The sequence below is a fragment of the Argentina silus genome (assembly GCF_951799395.1).
Source record: "Argentina silus genome assembly, chromosome: 10".
Classification (NCBI taxonomy): Eukaryota; Metazoa; Chordata; class Actinopteri; order Argentiniformes; family Argentinidae; genus Argentina; species Argentina silus.
This window is the reverse complement of record NC_139664.1, coordinates 14,396,833-14,418,116: the sequence shown is the minus strand read 5'-3', so window position 1 is coordinate 14,418,116 and position 21,284 is coordinate 14,396,833. Positions and strand designations below refer to the sequence as shown.

Sequence of the window (21,284 nt, the reverse complement as noted above, 5' to 3'; positions counted from 1 at the left end):
CTTTATAGCTTGATTTTCTATGGGCAGGCTAGAATATGGAAATGCACAAGACATTTAGAAGCGGGCGTCGTCCATGCAAACTGATGAGCTAATTAAGCAGTAGAGAGAGCCCATGTTAATAGACTCATTAGAGGGAGTCTGTGCTTTGGCAATGTAGGTGATCTCTTGGCAGGTGCCCTATTGGACCGCTGGTGTCACATTCATTAGAAGAGAAACTGTGACAGTGCCGCGGTGGAGGTGTCCCAGCATCAGTCAGAGATAATTTCCCCCCTCACTTCGAAGAGGTCACAAGAGGTAAGGCGCACTTAGTGAAAAATCTATTTCATCTTCAAAGGGCTAGTTATACTGCATATTAATGTATGTACTGTATTGAGGGCATCTAAGTAAGGCATTATACCTGACATTATAACAGATACACTGTGGCATGGCATTAATGTTACATACCAATGACCAGGAGGTACTGTGATAATCACAGCATGATTATGAGCAAGCATAACCCTTTGACCCAAATACTCCTCCTAGATGTGGTGTATTTGAATACGACCGACTGTATTGAGTTCTTATACCTACCTAGTTTTTGCATGGTTGGCACAGTAACACTAGAGGGGGTGCTACAAAAATCCAGATGGCAATTACTGGCCTTCCTATTAAAGTACGTCAGCTCATAAAGCCTATTGTTTATGAGTGTGTCTGTAGTGGGTTAGTGGGCTCTGCCATGGATCACAGAGTAGCTTTGACACATAAATATCGGATGCTCATTGGAGAATTGCCCTCTTTGATCAGTTGATGCAGCTCCGAGCCTTTGAAACAAGACTTCAAGAGCAACACCACATGTCCCTTGGTTGAGGTGACATTTTCAAATATGCTCTTTCTCCACCATGGTGTTATACTGCATTCACTGGCACTAAGGGATAACAGAGCAGTTTAAGTGTATCTTATACCAAGTCAAATATTGATGACCGATCAATATGAACCCTACGTTGGTCACATCAATAAGATTATGTTGCCATTTCTATTGATGCTCTGTCCCAGACCAACATCCAACAAGACTAATACAAAGGGCTATGGTCAAGGTGAGCTATAGTCCATGACCACACAGTTGATTTAACCTCTATGTTGACCTCATTGTCGATGGGAGACAAAGAGCCTCTCAAAGATATACCCAAAACCTTTGATCTATTGTAAAGAATGGACTCTAATCGCTTAAATGAACCTCCCTCTCCCTCTCCCCCTCCCCCTCCCCCTCGTTCTCCCCCTCCCCCTCCCCCTCCCCCTCCCCCTCGTTCTCCCACTCCCCTTGCTCTTGCTCCTGGCTGGTTGAGACTTGGCACTTGGTTCTGTCTTCACAGTGAATCTGCTTGGAACACTGTGGCTCTCAAGGGATTTCTGGTTTCAACCCCAGACGAACGCAATGTTCCTTGTCATGCAGATTGCTCATTTTCATCTAGGCCAAGATGTCCCCTCTGCAAAAACAATACCTGCGCAATTATCTGTGTGTAAACAGTATGTCCTGTAGACCAACAGGTTCTGGTTTAGTTATATCCTATCTGAGTGCTCATGTGTGGAACTGCTATAGAGTTCATGCTCTATGTAGGCTGTCGTGGCAAGATATTGTTTTGTCTTTATGTTAAAATGGCACCTATGCATTTTATGACAATATATATATATATTGAGTGCATATGTACATGTTTTGCAAATCTTGTTTTAAACTGATAAAACTCTTTAATAACTACAGTATGAGTAGTATGTTTTAGTCATTCAACTGACAGTGAAATATACACATTGACAGCTGATTAATGAATGAAATGTAAGCAATAGTCTTCTTCAAGGTGTAACTGTAAGCGTTTCTTTATAACCTCCTCCCCCTGATGTAGTTAATCTTGCTGAAAGGACGGCGCAAGTCTTTTTCATCTGAAGCTGAGGTGACGCAGAAAAATTGGTTTCTATGGCAACTGTGCCCCTGGTCAGAGGGATTGCATGCGTACTACTGTCTACATGAGCGCAGACGGCCAAATCTCAAAGTTGAATGACTGAGGTGTTCAGACAAAAACAAATCTCATCAATGAGTGTATCATTGCATATACTTTGTATTGCAACAATCGCACAAGCTTCACTTTTGTTTAAGGCTTGAGTAAATTGTTTGTCTTAAAGGGGATGTTAACAGTTGACTTTAAAGGGGTGTTAATCCGTCTTTGTTGTTAACACTCCTACCTTGTTTTTCAAAGCATTGGTCTCTACTTTACGTCACAAGAACAAACGGTTACCCAGGTAACAATAATGGAGAATGGAGGAGAAGGGAGGAGGGACTAGGGCGGATTATAAAGCGCTGATGGAAAGCTCCTTACATCCTGGAGACCCCTGGCTACCATCTAGTCAGCTTAAAGGTCTGTGCACTGGAGCGATGAGTATGACGAAAGAGCTCATGTAACCACAGTGTAGTGAACACAATGTTGCACGTGTCTAATGTGAACATGCCGCCATATGATTATATGTATATGTGACTGCAGTATGACAGATAAACACAAATGAGTCACATATGGAGAGATCAGTTTCCTTGCTTTGTTGCTTTACATGGGAATGGAATCTAAAACTGAGGCAGATGAAAAGATAAAACACGCCATTTTCTCATTCTAATTCAATTGCATTTGAGGCAATAAGGTTCATTTAAGATCTTCATTGGATTGAGATGATCATGCACAGAACATAATATGAACTGCTTCCCAGCTCACAACCCTCAAAACTAGACCTGAGACTTGTTTTTAAAGCAGAGAATAATATGTTTAAGTTCTTGAGCTATTGGTGGATACAGTAGGTAAACACTATTCTTGTTGAGTTCATGTTGGGGGGGGGTTGGTTCTTTCAAGATGCAATGGTATTGCCAGATATGAGCGTCACTTGCTCTATTACATAACAGTGCGTGTTACAATGTTAGCCTCTTCATCACCGTGCTCCTTAAATGTCATACCGCGAAGCTAATCAAGTGGAAAAGCCACTCAAGTTCTCCTCTGCGGTTGGATCATTTCCTGCTTTTTGTGTAACAGGGAAATCAACTGCCTCGCTACGTCCTCCACAAATATGTGATCATTGAAAGCGCTGACTTGAACGCGTGAATGGTGTGCTCGAAGAGTACACTGTAGCAGAGTGAAGAAAAACACTTCATCAGGGTCTGTTCTTTTCTGCCTCGTTGTTTTCATTTACACCGCTGTACAATGTCACTGAAGTATTCATTGGGAGCAGCAACATGGCAAACAGGCTTTTATTCTACCCAGAGCATTACTAGGAACCTTACGACAGTAACTGCACCCATACCAAATGAACAGATACAAGAGAGTTGTATATTGTATTTTGGGCAAAGATATGTTGAGATATTCCAGGTCGTGGGAGCATTGTTGTTAATCACAAAAAGACAAGGTGAAAGCATCATAACAGCCAGGGTTGAGGAGAGTTCCAGAGAGAGTTATGGAGGTTCTAGAACTGGGTTGTAGGGATTAGGGTGTACAGGTACATAAAGCTTGGGTCAGGCAGGACAGACACGAGAAGAAGACAGACATGGTGACAAAACACAACACTGAGCAACACATAGACACAGTGATTTAGCAACTGACTAGAGCCTGCCATAACACTTTACATGGCTGTGTGTCTGCATTGAAGATATGTACTAGTTGACTAATTGTATGTATGTTTATGTAGGGTAAGTAAAGTGTTAGTCAGATCTTATTTCAATGTGATTGGGTCCATAGACACGTTCAGTCTTAATAAGATCTCCTGTAAGCTTTTAGCTTGATGTGTTTTTTCATCAAGGCCAAAGTAAAAATAGTCTGCACTGTGGTTTGTAAGAAGCACTTATGGCTAAGCTAATCTTTCAGCCTGCTGAGAACTCATGGGGTTCTCACACTTTTACGGTATCTGTTAGCTAAGACAATCCTCTCTGTTGGAATGAATCTACTATACTGTATACTCTCATGTATGCCTGTAATTGGTCTCATATCATATAACATTATAGATACATGATAACTGAAGCATTCCACATTTACAACGTAAGACACATACAGTAAATGAGCCAGTCACAAACTCAAATAGACAAGACTCCAGACATGAATTCCTTCACGTGAGTTACCATAAGTGTAATGACTACACTGTCATCTAGTTCTAAAGGTTTATGCTTCAGAAGATTTATGAGGAATGGGATACTAAAATACAGATAGAGATCATGTTCATTTGGATCCAAGCTCTGTTGTTAGTGGGCCAAAGGGAAGCTATGTCACCAGACTGATGTTAGTGGGCCATAAAAGTTAGAGTGTCTCTACAAACATGACACTGGCGAAGGGCTGTTAAAAGCTACAGGGTCAACACACTGATGTTAGGGGGCTGTAGGGAGGCTAGAGTACAGGGTCACCACATGTTAGTGGGCCATGGGAAGGCTACAGGGTCACCACATAAGGTGCACTGGTTAGATTTTACCTGAGGTCCGTCTCTGAGAACCTCCTCTGGAGCATCTCGTCTTCGTCCTCCTCCTCCTGTTCCTTCTGCCTCTCTACATGACCCGCCTGCTGCCCTCTATGCCCTCCCTGCGTTCTCCCATCTTTTCCCCCCACTTCCTCCACCACTACTTCCTCTTCCTCCAGCACCTCCCCTAAATGCTCATCCCCGTCCCGAGATTGGCTTCTTGATTTTGAGTGGCTGTGAGGGCAGGACAGAAGCACAAGTGCAGTGCATGCAGAGCAGAAAGGAAATCAAATAAAAGTGTGTGAAGAACTTTGTCAATGAGGTCAACAATGGGAAATAAAGTGACAGATAACAGCAGAGACAAATTGACAATTGACAAGAGATAAAAAGCCAAAATCAAAGACATACAGTGCCATGCATATCTTTCTACTTTGTTTTGAACATGAGACAACCCATTCTGGATGTACAGTAATTTCATTTCACAGTACCAGTGATGGGCAAACTCCCTTTACCTGAAGGAGTAGAGTTCAAGATTTAGCTCCAGTTTCACCTAAGCAGAGCCAAACCTGAACTCAACTGACACTGGAAATTGACTCAATGCTAACAGTGCATTTCCCTCTTTGTTCAAGCAACCGAGTGCAAACACAGTAGAAAAGGTCTGCACTAGGCAACTTTAGTATAAAGGAAGGTTCATGGCGTATGGAATTTGCCCATTCCTGGCAGGAACATCAGACCTAGAGCCTTTCTCTCTCTCTGCCCCAAGTGTGTAGAGCAGCCTACCTGATCTTGCGGTTTCCTCGCGGCCGTTCTGATTGGACAGACATGTAGCTCGTGCTGCTGAACCGAGAGGCACTACTGGTTCTCGACACAGCGGACACGTCGCTTACATCACTGTCCGAAGACTTGGCCGAAAGGTTGTCCGAACCTCGCTGGGGGTCTCTCCCTGAACGCTGCAGGGATGAAAACACAAACAATGCTGAAAAAAACAGAATAAATTAAATATTCTCTTACTGGTGGTATCTATTCTGTTCATATTTTTGTTAAGCGGCATTTTAAAAAAAAAAGTAGGACATAAGTTATTGACATGTCCATAATCGTGTATGACGCAATTAACAAAGGCTTTAGAATTGATATAATTTTGCCTGGTAAAGGTTATGCATTCAAGAGGACACATAAATAAACTAGATGAGATGTGAGACTACCATATAACACTTTCATGGGGCCAAAAGTTCCGGGCTTTGCTTTTTATGGAGATTCTTTCCTCTTAAAACAACTTTAAGCCAAAGAACATTAATTCTGATACATTTATCACCCATGTTCTCAGAGAAAAAGAGAAAGACCAAAGAAAGAGGTTACATATCCTTGAAAGAGATTAAAGTGTCGAGCCTAGAACATATACATCTATTAACAGGTGAGCAATGTTAAATAACCGATCACCTATTTCAATTTTAATTTGGCAATAACATGAAATGTTTTCTTAGTTTGAAGAATGTCATCGTGAACCAATACCTGAATCTTTTTAGTCTACTGTCATAGAGTGAAAACTAAATCCTCTGCAGAGAAAGAGATAGTGTGTAATAATAGCGTTTGTTTGTGTTCAGAGAGCAGAGCATTCCAACTTCTAAACATACTGTTGCATGGAACTGTCATAGGGGATGAATCTCATACAGGGAAGTGATGAATGTCTTTATTTTGACCTTTTTATAGAACTGTAAATACTACAGATGCTTGGCTCTTCCAGGACATCGTTCTCATCCTACATGCTTAAAAGGAAGCCGAGACAGACATGCTTTGTCTTATAAGGCTTGGCTCAGGACCCTGTACACCACCCAGCTAAGGCCCCCATACTCTCTAAACAAGTCCAGAAACTCTTACTACTGTAAACACACGTTTAGCACTGGACAAAGTCACAGCGACATTCTGTGGATTCCATGGGGTCATCCTTATGAACCATGTATCCGTATTTCTGAGGTGTGTCAATCTTTAAACCTGCATGAGAGTATGTCTGTGTGTGTGTGTGTGTGTGTGTGTGTGTGTGTGTGTGTGTGTGTGTGTGTGTGTGTGTGTGTGTGTGTGTGTGTGTGTGTGTGTGTATGGATGTGGCTTGGCTTATTATCGTTTTTACTGTAAAGTGCATTGAACTGTATAAGCGTCTGTATAAAATGTGCTCAGGCCTCAGCAAATCCATGTTTTGAAGGGACCAAGTCGCTGCCCAGAACCTCTTTTTTCTGCTTATATAAATAAAGTTTGATTGATTGATGGCTGTGAGGCAGTGAGGCTGTGCAGCTGAAAGGGAAGGCTGGCTGGCTGGCGGGCGGGCCTTGCCTTGGAGTGGTAGTCCTGCTCCAGTCGGGAGTCAGAGCCTGCCCTCTGCTTGTACTTGTTTATCTTCAGCTTCATCTGTCTCGTCCTCTCCTCCACGTCCATCGCACCTGAGGAGAAGACAAGTGGGAGGTCAGAGAGGAGGATGATAGTAGCTCAGTGCAGTCTCGCTTTATAGAGGCTAATGGGAGGGATTTGGGGTGAAATAAACTATAGCTATAACAGGAATTGGCCTAGAGGAGCACACACTGAATGTTGGCAACTTCAAATGGTTTGTTCTTTTCATACTAGTGTAATATGGCTTACAGTACAGCTAACAATTGTATCACTATTAAGCATAAACTAACCAAAATCAGTACCTGTGCTTTGAATTCTGGTTACTGATGGACTTAGACCCAATGTAAGTTCTACAGGGTGAACATTTTGAGCAAATACATGAAAGTGATCATGTTTAAGGAAGGGTGATGTCACATTCTCAAGCACATCTGGTTAAGCCTATCCTGTGATAGCTCTTTGGTGAGAAGATCTCAATAACTGAGCATAGTTCATGTTTCTCACCATAAGATAATACACTTCTACTGTTGGAAATAAGCACTTGATGTAAGGAGCTGAAGAAAGCATTGTCACACAAATGTGTCCATTCCTCATACCAACAGTAACCATAGAAAAGGGGTTCTGATAAATCAGAGAAAGTCATGCATTAATCATTTTAAGGTTTTTGTTCTGGGAAACACTGACTGAACATGAAGAGTATTAGGAAGTATGTTTGCATCAAGATACAGTACCATCACCAAAGTTCTAATACCAGTTGGGGTGGAGGGATGTAAAAAAAAAAATATTATGAAATGTTCAGCAACGAAACAATAACTTCTTTCTGTGTCATCCCCAGAATCCCCAATTTGCTGCTGCAGTGCCATAGTTGCTTTGACTGTGCTCTCTTTTCACATAACAGGCCATGGAAGGCTATTCTAGAAGTGCAGCATGCTGTGTCCAAGGTTCACCCAAACATCAACACCAACCATCTATGACCATGTCCAATGGTGACCACACACCACTGACATGGACATGGACATCCAATCTGTCATGTACAGTAAGAAAATCAAAACAACAACTTGTAAGAAATATTCCATTTGAAAATTAAGGGGTTCACTAAAGTTGCCACTGTTGTTGCTATGCTAAAGCATGCTCAAACATGTTCTGTCTGGAGTCCTTGAAACCCCACATTCATTTGCTTTACTGAATGACTCATTCATAATATTTCTTGCAAGTGGCCACCAGCCTCCCAAAACACAGAGGTCTTGGGAGAAAAAAACGTGACAGGCCACATACCAGAGTGAGCATGTCAGTTTGACGTGTGGTGGTGAGCATCCAGGGGAGAAGAACCCTCACTCAGGGATAGAGAGCAAACTGCAGTACAGTACAGCTGTCCTACCTGCATCTCCATTCTCTAGACCTCCTTTCTCTCGCTCTACTTTGATGTGATATGACAGCAGTGGAGAGGAAGAACACACGCATGAGAGAAAACAAACACACAACAAAGAGTAAATGAATGTCACTGAAACAACAGATGACGCAACGTGGAAATATTCCTTGAATCATGGAAGATGACAGAATATACATGTTTCTATTTTGGCAACACTGTCATTTTCTGTCACTTACAGCTGACATGCTGTCATTTTGCCTGTATACATGTAGTAGGGGAGCTGAAATGTGTCAGTCCAGACTGCTAAAGGCATCTTTAATCATCAAAGAAAGTGACATACAATATCTGACACAAATAATTCACGATTAGATCGTAATTTAGACCTCTGAGTTCTGTAAAACCTTAAACTGCAAGATACTTCTTAAAATCCTAAAAATGAGAAAGTGTAATTTACTGAATGATAAACCTCAATGGAGATCAAAATATAAATGGTACTGATCGAGATTCCTTTTTACCATAGTTTACCAGCTGAGGGGCACAAGATGAAATACAACACAGTGACAACACAGACATGTTGCAGAAAACCAAGTAGACATGTATGACCATGCTTACATGTAAGCACACACACAAACCATGTCAAAACCACCACAAAAGAAGCAAGAAAGCGTCTTTAATGGATGATTTAGCTCAACCAGCAGGGCAGGATGGAGATGGGAAAGCAGAAGGGGGAAGGAAAGGCAAAAAGGGGAAAGAAGTACTATAGAAGAAGAAGGAACAGACCTGAGTTCGTCCAACTTGGTGAGTCCATGTCTTCTGGGATCACATCACAAAATGGACAGACACAGACAGAGGAGATGGGTGTGAGAGGATGCTTGAAGGGGGGAGAGGGGTGACAACGTGGAGGGATGGGGCACAGGATATGGCCCCTCCGTCACCGTGGCCGCCGCACAGGTTGGGTGGGGGTCAGAGTGAGGGGGGGGGGGGGGGGGATGGGAAGGGAGGGGGGGGGGCACACAACAACAACAACAACAACAACAACAACAACCACAGAAACACAAACAAAATCATACAACACAACACACAAAGAGCACAACAAATTGCACCATGGGACAGAGCAGTAAACAGAAGGGTGCAAAGCCAGGAGAGAGGCTAGAGTAGAGAGCTGAGTGTTATTGGAAACGAAGGGGGGGAAAAGGTGAGTTTCTGTGCTCGAAAGGAAAGAGAGCTGAAACATTAAAGAGATGTTAATGTTGGGAAGAGTATTGGAGCTGACAAACCAGACACAAAACCTAAAGACCTTGAAGGAGAGGAGGAAAAAGGAGAGGAGGAGGAGGAAGAAAGAAAGGGGAAGGAGGGAGGAGGAAGGAGGGAGGGGAGCCACTTGAGTCAGGGACTTAAGTCTGCTGTGGAGAGACAGCCTGGAAAATAAAAAAAACCATTCAGAAGCAGAAGCGGTAGAAAAGAGAGCGACCTAACCAAGTCTGAGGAGCACAAATACTCTCAACTCAAGAATACCACAGAAACCTTGTTGTTTTGTGTGAGGCATATGCTCAATACCCATGAGTACAGGTTACGCAATAGAGCTGAGATCGACTATGCTCGGCCCCCAATTAGACGCTTTCCTCCTCTCCATATGCATATTCCTTCACTGGGGCTTCAGAGGCCCAGAAATACGCTGAGGTTTTTTTTTTTTTTTTCGCCAAAGATGATGAGCTGTGCTTTCATCTCGCTATCATTAATCAAACCCTGTCATGTGCTTGTGATCTTGTGTAACGGAGCACCCCGCACTTCACACAAGCATAATTCTACACAAACAGGGCCATGTCGTGATTTTGAGGGGGAACATTTTGAGGGGGAAAGCTCAAAGACCCTCTTCACATAAGTGATTTGTCCAACAAGCCCACTCCGCTGTCCTCCCTAATGGTCTCGTCTAGCTCTGTGTCCTCTGTCCTGAAGGGTGTACTGTACACGAGGCCGTGACTTCATTTCAAATGCTCTTACTGAACATTTGCATTTCGCTCAATTATGGCTCCATTACATTGAATAATTAAGTGTCACATGAATAAAACACAATGGGAAGCATCTGCATCATCCAGCTTTGATCACATTGTGCCAGTTCACATCACCTCATTATGAAATCAAAAGATAATCACGTGAGCGAGCATTTTTTTTGCTTGTCATCAAAAACCTGCCACGGTACGGAACCGTATGTAGGTCAGCTGATCGACAGCATAATCAACAGAACCACCATATGACCGCATTCATGTGACTCATGATGAAGTCATTACTACTTGAGCAGCAGAAGTATTCATAGATTTTTAGAGAGCAGCCGCTGCTGTGAATTGGATTATGTTATTTTGTCATCATCTCCAGACTAAATACCATACTGTATTATGGGTCAAGGAAAAGCAAGCTAGCAGTGGGAATTAATGAATGCAAATATTACATAACAGAGTCCACAGTCCGCTGACTTTGGACCCAGACGGCTCCTAATAATAGCAGGCTTTTAAACCCAATATTGCCGTTTGAAACCCCATCATACACCTTCAAACTAGCGCTTCCCAATAGAAGAAGTCGCCCTATGTCGCATAATGCAACACAGCGTCTACAGTACAAACAAACTGAACACAATGCACACTGCCCCCCACAAGAGAAACAAACACACCAAAAAATAAAACAGCAGTGCTTGCTTTTCACCAAACTCATAAAAAACAAATCTGCAGGATTCAGCTTAGTTGAATGCGCCCTTGGTTGTAATCAAGTTGTCGTGTCAGCGTTTTCTCAACCACACACCTAGAGTAATGCTTCCCTGTTGGACCATCTCAGTCGAACCCCACTTTGTGCCTCCAGCCAGGAGTGACTGACTCCAGAGAGAGAGAGAGAGAGAGAGAGAGAGAGAGAGAGAGAGAGAGACTGCCACTGTGAAGGTTCATTAAAGCTGAGGTCCCAGGCCATGTGAGGCAGCAGAGGTCTGCTTGTGTTTATCATAAATAACCTACTACTGCCACTAGTGTAGTGAGCATTTTAAAGCTACACCAGGACACACATTAGACTCAATGGCAAGCACACCTAACAATTCCTAGGAAACAGTCAAAGTCTCAGTCTGGTAGGTGACAGAGTGAAGTATGTCCCGTTATGTAAGGTTTTAATTGATGTCATTAAGTGTCCTTACCTAACACATCAAACTCTCAACAGTAAGTGACACTGACTGATTGGATGACGCTTATGGCCACGTTTGTCTCATATCTGCCCCATTTTCTTAATGTACTGTGATTGACTTTGATTCAAGTTTTCTCTAACAGAAGTTGCAGTTTCATAATTCATTAACACATGAACATTCATGTGTTTCCATGGAAACATGAAGACAGCGCAAAAACATCTCAAGACATGCATATCTTTTCCTTAGCAACACACAATTACACCGCTATCTATAGTCTAACCAAGAGCAGAGACTATCTCTCTTTGAGAAAACATTTCTAGAATAATCCCTCATTCAAGGAACACCGTCTTAATGGCAGATCTGCAAAGCTCGCCATAATTATTCCAGATGGCGAGAAATTCTATACATTTTTGTACATTTTCCTAACGAGTCCACTACGTTTAGACTCAAACATTGGACTAACATCGGACTAACCATGTCCTCAGACTCTGTTGACGTTGTTGCAGGCAGCCTGTGCTCAGGGCATTAAGAGACAGATTCATGACTAACCAACAAAACTAGCTAAGCAAACAGCTCAACACCCTCATGCTGCACCGCACTGCATGTCACAGTGAGGAAAAGGAACAGAGGAACAAAGGTCAGAGTTCAGAGGGCAGATCAGAGGGAGTTAAAGAGGCTGTGGTCCCTGGATGACCCCAGGGGGGGTCAACGGGTTAGGCTGAGCAGCGGGTCTCCGGTCCACACCAAGACAAACCTGGCTCAGCTGGGGAGGGCTGCAGCTGCGTCCCGTCATCTGATAGAGCACCATTGAGCCTTTTCTGTTGGTCCTCCCAAGTCACCTCTAATACAAGCCAAAGACACAGCAAACACAACACAGGAGCTGTTCACACTCACGGTAAAGAGACATGATGCTACTTGTACTCAACATGTTACTCTCCGACTCAAATGCACGGGAAGGAGGCTAAGAAGAGTCATCATGATGGAGGATCAAGCTGTAATACAATTGGCAAATTGTTCTGTTTTAAAAAAAAATTCCCCTGAGCACGAGCTTGTTTTCTCATAATGATGTCCTCTATCACAGAGACACGGATAGAGCCAAGCATGAAGAAACGACCCTTCCTCTAATAGACTCTAGCCTTTCGCTAATAGACTGTCTCTATTGGCCATGACGATGTACTCAGGGAAACAGGTTCCCCACCAGTCTTTTGGGATAACAGCCCTACATACTGTGTTGAAGACGGTAGGGAGAGAGTTGCCATCTACATTACATTACATGGATAGACCATGGATTGAAACAAGCGCATGCTAACCCTTGTACATCTTCAAAATGTTCAAGTGGGAAATTTGGGCCGTTTCATTGAAATACAGGATGGGTTGAATAGATACTACACTAGACAATATTTGGACCATAGCCTCTGATACAAGATCAAAATTCAAACAGTTGAAAAAAACACAGCAGTTATTTAATCATTCATCTTATTTGTGTCTAATGAAGTAGTCTGGATTTGCGAGTGCGTTTTCATTGTTGAATGAGGCGATGGGAGAGAAATGTTCAGCACTTCTCCCATGGACAGCTCCCCTACGAAAGGTAATGAACTTTGCTCCATCTGCTGGCCAATAGTGGTAATCATCTTTCATGCTCTATAAAATAAAATACACACATACAGTACTGTAACACTGTCTACTGTACATCAAAGCAATCTTTAAACTACTTCAAAGAAAATATACATCATCTGCTTGCTGAATATAGGAGTAAGCTCTATGGAGATTGAAATTCCTTCAGATTATGATGACTTTATTGACTTAAACTCCTAAAACTAAAATGTCTATATTTCTCCCTAATATAGGTTTCCTTTCATCTTCTGAGCGTGCAGTTTTGACAGAGGCAGAGAATCCAATGAGTCTAATTGAACTGATCGCTAATTTCAAAATGAAAATGGGACTTTCTGACATTGGGATAGAGTCGTGAAAATTGATTCCCAAACACTTCAACTAAAGAGCAGAGTAGATTAGCGCTGTGAGGTTGTAATGGGGCAGGAGGCCCAGGGGCTATAAGGGCTCAACTCAGACAGCACTCTGCAGACATCAACGTCAGGTTCAACCTCATACATATACACTCCTCTCACTAATCACACCAAATCAACCAAATAGGCAAAACCACGTTCATCTTTAGAAAAGATGAGACATGGACAAACAAGACACAGATACTATACATGGACATTAAAGGAGAGTAAGAGAAGCTTAAGAAGGAGAAGTAGGATGGAGAAACTACTGATAGCCTAGCTATCATGCAGAGCCCCTGTCTGGCATGAGAAACACACAGTGCATCCACACTCACAGTTCAAGGAAACTTGCCTTTTTTCCCATTAACAGGTGGGCCTTGAGGCCTCTCCTCACAATCTGAATGGTATTAAGAGACAGATGGAGCTTTATGAGATGATGGGGCTGTGATCCACAGACACACACACATACACGCACGCACGCACGCACGCACGCACACGCACGCACATACACGCACACGCACATACACATACACACACATGCACGCACATACTGTAAGCATGTGCTTACATACACACACACACACACACACACACACACACACACACACACACACACACACACACACACACACACACACCAAACACTTGCAAGACTACATCTCTTGCATGTGAATAAATTAGATAAACACAACTGCTGTAGAGTAAAGTATCACATAAAAGCCATCCCACAAACCATACAGTAAAGAAGGCATGAAAAGACAGTCATTTACTGCACTCCTCAGTGTTAATCTCATGGGGCCAATGAGATAACAGTCATACTGTCCAGTCCATGCAGACCACCGCAGCCATGTGACAGACACCACAGAGACAGATGGGTGAGGAGGAAGTGAGAACTGTGAGAAACTACAGCTTCTGCCAATACAGCCTGGCCACTGATTCAAGCCTGCCCAACACATGAATAACCATGTCGCTGACTGTACCTCTAGTACAAATGAATGGCACAGATCCTAGATCTCAAGCCGAGTAGAACGATATCACCATATGGATAATCATCGCCCTAGAATTGTTTCTATTCTGAATTATAATCATATACTGACATATTTGAGCTACTTTGCGGGGGGAAATAATAGTTTCAGGACTACTAAAACAGTGCCAGACAGAGGAGAGGCTGTATGGAGTTCCCAGCAGAGGAGATAGAAGAGGTCCAAATGTTGTTCTGTCTGTTGAGAGAGACACACCTGGCTGGCCCTCGTAAGGCTCTAGGGGTGAAAGGTCAGCTGGCCCAAGCTCCTCCCCTGTTATCCCTGAGAGGGGTCGTGACAGACAGATAATGGTACTTGACTAGATAAATTAAGGCCTGTTTCATGGCAAGAGTTCAAAGTTTAGCAGGAAAGATAAAAACGCAGCAATCACACACATTGTTACTGAAGCCAGTGTGGCGAAATGATATAGATCCTATTTGTTCGCTCCTAATTTTGTCGGTGGGATTGGGGGGAAGGGGCACTAACCTACAGTATATTACACACGAGATATGAGGGCTATGAGGGATATACTGTGTGGTGTTACATAACCACCATGTCAACTAGCACTGTACTGTAGGAGCTTCAACGCAGGGTCAGATCAATACCTCCCCCCTCTGCCCACATGCTGCCACTACCTCATCACAGGGACAGAGAGGCTGTCCTACACCTCATAACCGAGACGCTGCCGCTACCTGTTCAGAGAGAGGCTACTGTACACTGTGTAGTGAGGGACAGTGCCACCACCCCATTACAGAGAGGAGAGGGAGATGAGGAGAAGGGAAGCTGCCAGTGCCGCTACCCCATAAGGAGGCTGACTCTTATTTCCTCAGAGAGGAGAGAGGGATGGGGTGAAGAGAGGCTGGCTGGCTGGCTGGCTGGCTGGCTGGCTGGCTGGCTGGCTGGCTGGCTGGCTGGCTGGCTGGCTGGCTGCTGCACGGCCGACCAGGGGAGAGCTCATGAGCTCTGACAATGATGAAAGAGTTCTGGGAGTGCTTTGACAAGTTCTCCAGCACCACCTAGGCTTTCTCTCCCTCTCGCTCAATGCTCCCTCCAATCACTGCAAAGCTAATCCTTTCTTTCACAGCCTCAGCTCCACAGAAACGCAAGCTCGTCACTTTCATCACCGCGCCCTTACAGTATGTGACACGCTTTGTTACAACAGTCAGAACATTTTTGAGGCTGTTAAACCAGCACCAATAATTGAAAGAGAAAAATACATTTCAGCGCAAGTACCGATGAATCAAACGTCTCAGAATGTTATTTTCTAACCCAGAAGAGCTCCAGTATGAAAAGAAAGATCACCCTGTCCAATGTAAGATTTGAAAATAGAGAACCGTGTCTTTGGTAAAAATGTTTTTAAAAAAGCAACCGCTTGTAGTTCAATGTCCCTCTTGAGTAAAGGAGATTTAAGACCACCAAGTTACAGGATACCCCACCAAACTGAGCACTTACGGCAATAAAAAATTTAATGTGTACAACCTTTGCTTTTAAATACTCGCCGTATTTAATACAGCACTGATTAAAGAGACCGTAAGCCAGAATCACAAATGTTTAAAGCACAGACGTCTATGCTCCTGACCAATCCTGTAATACATCTTATCTAGGCAGTCAAAAGGTCAAAAAAGGGGATTACATCAGGATTATCCAACACATAATACAAAACTACAACAGCACTACTCATGAAAACACAAGTACACGGAAGCTGAAATTTGGACAACACTAAATCACAACACTGACACATTCGAGGAACCAGACAAGGACTCCTACACCACACACACAAGGAGAGGCTGCAACAGTAGGGAGGCCAGGAGGCAGAGTATGCCCCAGTGAAACCAGCTACCCGCCATTGCAGACAGGTTTAGTCTTTCAGGGGGGTTTGTCTTACTGCCCACCCCCCCCTCTGAGAGACCAAACCCACACTTTCAGTTACAGACCTTCACAAGGTTCTGTTCCTTCTTCTCCATCTTCTGAGGAAAGAATGGGAAAAGGAACCAGGTAGAGATGTCAAATGAAAAATGTTTATGAGAAACCACATCACCAATATTACCAGCCAAGGTTACAGTACAGAGCATGTAAACCTTTCCCAGGGAACCCTGGTCACATTGATACACATACTAAAACCTACAAAACACAAAAAAAACACACATACTGTACAGAAAAAGAGCTTAACAATGTTGGGATGGATATTTTTGGAACCTTCATGAGTAACTAGGCAGCAAGAACCATCAATAATAGCATCTGTCACACCGTAACCCTCGCCAAGTATACGGCTAACGAAAAGAGATGTTTCAATCAAAGCCAATCTGCTCCGATCAACCATATAGTTACCAATGAAAAAGCAATGAAAATACAGCCTTGAGGTCACTACAAAGAGACACACATGACTTTGCGCTTGTGAACTCCACAGTGGTTATGTAAAAGGAAAACTGAAAACTTACTTCTGTCCGATGTCCCCTTCGGAGGAAGTTGTGGTAGTTGCCGACTTCTTCTGCTGGACATAGGGGTACTGTTGGGGCTGGTTTGGACCGATCCACTATGGGGGTGCGCCCTATAGAACACATAAAGTGGTACACTGGGTGAGTGAGGGGTACAGACACAGAGCTGGCTGTGAGAGGAGGCCCCGGCCAAGCAGCCTACAATTCCCAGAATGCTAATGACTCATGTATTTACAGCACTGCTTTGAGAGGATGATTTCAGGCTGGTTGTAGAAACACGACACACCACAACACATCACAAACAAACTGGGGAGTGGAGGACTATAGTCTACTACTAGTCATGACAATCTCTACATAAGGATCAAAAAGGGGGGGGGGGGGGGGTTGGTAACAAACCACACACTGAATCAAACATATATATGTTGTCACTTTACATATACATGTTCTGTACAATCGTATTCATGCTCAACAAGGGATGCTGTAATGTTCTTGTGTCAGTGAAAGCTAATACTGTAACACAGCACTGCTCAATCTATACATGACAGCACAGGACTTGGACTGGATTCAGAACATATTGTGCATTTGCGATAGGACATTCATCCTCTCTATCGATATTGTGTCTAGAAGCTTTATCAAGTTCTTATAGCATCTGATAGTTGAGCATGTGTGATTGTGTGTCAATAGCTGTGTGCATAAACATCTACAGTACACCGTTTGTACAAGTTAAAAAACGCACACACAAAAACATATCTAGCATGATCTAAGCTTGATTCGTTTTTTAAACATGTATTGGCAATAGCTTTTGAATTCCTTTGATTTACTCAAGTTAAATAACCCAAAAGTTATTGCCTGAAAACTGGTGGTTTCCATTTATACTCTTTGACCATATACACTTTGACCATATTTTAAATAAAAGTGTATTACTGTTGATAGGATGTCAAATAAAACTAGTGAGGTAGGGTTGATGAATTACATTCTCAATCAAACCACGCTATTTTGAGCCCTTCAAAGTCCAAACCTACCAACAACAGGTGAATTCCAAAGCACGTTAGCAATGACATTTGGCACATGACATGGGGGAGAATGTTGCATCGATTGTTGGCACTGATCTGCAATAAAGGTGATGTAAGATGTGCATCGCATGTGCAGTCCACCCATCAAGCTGCAAGAAGAGAGGTGTTCAATGCAGACCAATGCGACCATGCGATCTGAAGGTCTAGAAAATAATTCAAATAAAACCAAAAAAATGCCATTACAGGATATAGTATATCAGGTAATGTTAGTAAACAAAGCACAATGGTGGGCCACCACTACTATACTCAGTCGAAGTATAAGTAGTGTGTTCCAAAACAATAAGAGTTAGTAACTATAAGGTCTACATGTCTGGGATGGGAAAGAAATTGCAGCACCGTTGCTTTGGGGGAGAAAATAAAAGTGGTGAGTTGACTGGGTGGGTGGGTGGGTGGGTGGGTGGGTGGGGGAGCGGTGAGGCAGGGGGGAGAGGGGTGAGGGATGGTGTTTCGGGTCAATCTCTGAATTAGTTGGGGCTGTAGAGTTTTGTTCTGGGTCACCTCGTTAAGGCAGGTGAGGGAGGGGCGGATCTTCCGGATGGTAAAGACGGCATGGAGGACCTCATGAGGGTGGAGTCGGGCCGCTCCGTGGACCGCGAGCGGGAGGTGGTGCGCTCTAGCGCGGGCCGCTGGTCCGCAGACCGGGACCTGCTGTGATACTCATGTCTATCCATGGATCCATGATTCCTGCAAACGTTATTGAGAGAAGGTGCTCAGTGGGACCCAGGGGCTGGCTGCTGAGACAGAGACCCTTGACACAGCGCTGGGTCCCTGAGGCCCTGGTACCTGCAGTAGCAACAGGCCAGAGCAGTAGAGTGGAGTGTAGTGCTAGAGGATAGGCTATGTGTCTCTCCTCTGCATAGGCCCTGGCATCTAAAAACACGTGTCAGAGCTGTGGAGTTCAGTGGTGTTCTACAGGAATGGTAGAGGAATCCTATGATGTTCTATGGGACAGGCAGGGGCCAAGTGGCTATGTGTCTCACCTCTGTGGCAAGAGAGGGATTGAAGTGTGAACGTACAATATAGTGGAGCATGTGTGGTTTCTTTATGATGTAGTCAGTGAAGTTTGCTTGCTTTTGTACTGTACTGTACATTCCCAAAGACGTACACATTCGTCCTGCCATTGGGTACTGGGTACATAACGGTACTGTAACTTAAATGTAGTTGAAACAGAGAGAAAAACAGAGAATATTTGGCACTTTGCATTTGTAGTGTTTCCTGACGGTTCTGGAGAGCTGGAAGAACAAAGAAGGTGAGGGTTTTTTTTTATGGAGAGAAATCCCAGAGGTAAGACTGGGTTTAGTAGAACAATAGGGATATCAACACAGAGCAAACAAACATAAAACATTTTGCACCTTACATTAAAACAGGAGTATATATACACATGTATCATTGTATGTTCAACAACATGAGCTAACCCATTAGCTTACAAATAAGGCAACTAAATGTGTAATATGCTATATGCTGCACTAGGACAGTCATGGTTAATTTATAGTTATAGTGGATAAAATGCCTGAAATTAGTAAAACACTTTCAGTAAAGACATTTGTAATTTAGCTTAGTGTGTATGGTTTGCTTACATTGTATATCTACTGTAGTGAGAGGCTAAATCTACTACAGGTATATGAAATATGAATCAATCAATCAACTGACAGATCATACTGTATTCACAACAATAAGAGTGATGTCCCATGTCTTCATATAACAACATGCAAATTGTTATAGCCTTTCAATAGCATGTTTACATTCTGAAGTTTACATGAATCACATCACTTAACACATAATAGTCACTGCAAATGCTTATCATCATTCCTAGCAAGGAAGTTAGGAAGTGATTGTGTTTGTGGACATTTGTTTTGACAAGACAGTAGATCGACATGGACAGCATTTGCAGAACCAAAACACAAAATACTGAGGACATGGTGGCTGCACAATAGTGAATGTTAGCTGTTAGCAGAGTAAAAAGTTGTCCAGCAAAGGTGTGCTCCTTTTGTGATCCAGCCAATTAGAAAACAGCACCTCATCAGTCAGCGGCCTTAAGTAGCCTCAAACTTTTACGATCATGATCATCATCATAATCATTAGAGGGCTAGAATCCTGAGGCCGTTATGTCCAGGGATTTATGGGTGTGAACGGTAAAGGAAATCTCTGCTATGAATCAAACAACTCATTAGGTGTGGTTTGATGGATATACCATATAGTTAGTACACTCTCTTTACTGTTCAGAGTATTCCCTTGGGATTTCAACTGAGTACAAAATATCAACTCGGGACATTCCAAGTAAGGTGTGTTGTGTGATCCAACAATACTTTGCAAACATTGCAATGTGAAATATGAAGAAAAAAAAACTATCCAACAAAGCTAGGGAGACCTAATGCAGAATTCAATGCTGCATCACTACAGTTTGTAATATCTACACGGTTACCTTGTCTCTACTTGTATTTAGTCACAAACCAAACTACTGCTACTAAACTACAAATCTTCTGAACTAGCTATTGGAAGTGTATAAGGGCTTACCTACTGTATTAATACTGACCATCTGTCAGCTGTATACACGCATGATCAGGCTGAGAGGGATATCTTTAGAGACAGGGCAGACAGCGATTACAGTCATATGGTACTCAAATGACAACATATCAAAAATAAATCGTAAATAACTAAGTGTAACGCCCACTACTCGAAAGAAGAACAGAAGCTCACTATCCTGACATAAACATGAAATAATATGAGAGAAGCTAAACAGTAGGGCTAGACTCTACAGCCAATAGTACTGTATGAGCAAGGCTACTCTCCAAGGTCACTCTCTACCTCTCCTCCTCTCAGGCCCCACCACAGGGACTTACCAAGGCCTTGGAGCCTCTCCTCCCTCTCCTCTCTCCTAATCTTCCTGGACACGGCAGAAGACACACAGTCACCGTCGGAATGGGAGAGGGAAATCTATTCTACTCCTGTGCGACCGCCATTTGGACCTGAGTGCCATTCATTTCTCTGCCAGTCTACAGAGATGGGCGGAGGGGGGGTGGGGGGGGGGGGGCAGGGCCGGGTCTCGGGGGAAACTTTGTGACAGTTTAATAAAGTCAGTTACGCCAGGCGCAGTTCTGAGGACTCATCACTTTTCTTCCTTCCTTCCAAAAAAAAAATGCTCGTCATGTCGTTTTTGATTGACAGCCAGATGGCAGCGAGAGAGCCGGAGCCCGTTTGCGGTGTTTCTCCGGAGGGCTGTGTGAGTGCCCACTCAACTGGCACGCAGCACAACACTGGCACCTGGGGGCCAACCTGGGCCATCATCGCACTGATGGCACAGACAGCAACGGGCATGGCTGGACGACCTACACTTAGCAGAGTCAGGGGCAGATCAGATCACAGAGGAAACAGGCCCCTCTTGAGACAGCATGCATGGGCG

At 43.4% G+C, this 21,284-nt stretch overlaps 1 protein-coding gene across 8 annotated transcripts in view; it reads right to left on the bottom strand.

Moving 5' to 3' along the window:
• Nucleotides 1-21,284, bottom strand: part of rims2a (regulating synaptic membrane exocytosis 2a) — a gene marked incomplete at both ends in the record, with an annotated part of 122,544 nt that overhangs the window by 16,912 nt on the left and 84,348 nt on the right. For 2 of the 8 annotated variants that reach the window (XM_083678349.1, XM_083678350.1), the window contains 6 exons: nt 4,462-4,665; nt 5,227-5,396; nt 6,772-6,878; nt 8,972-9,004; nt 16,815-16,924; nt 18,383-18,568. In XM_083678349.1, coding sequence (XP_083534475.1) covers nt 4,462-4,665; nt 5,227-5,396; nt 6,772-6,878; nt 8,972-9,004; nt 16,815-16,924; nt 18,383-18,568 — 810 coding nt within the window. Of the gene's footprint in view, nt 1-4,461; nt 4,666-5,226; nt 5,397-6,771; nt 6,879-8,971; nt 9,005-16,310; nt 16,344-16,814; nt 16,925-18,382; nt 18,569-21,284 lie in introns of all 8 variants that reach the window. The other 6 variants (XM_083678352.1, XM_083678355.1, XM_083678351.1 and 3 more) reach the window with 3 other exon arrangements.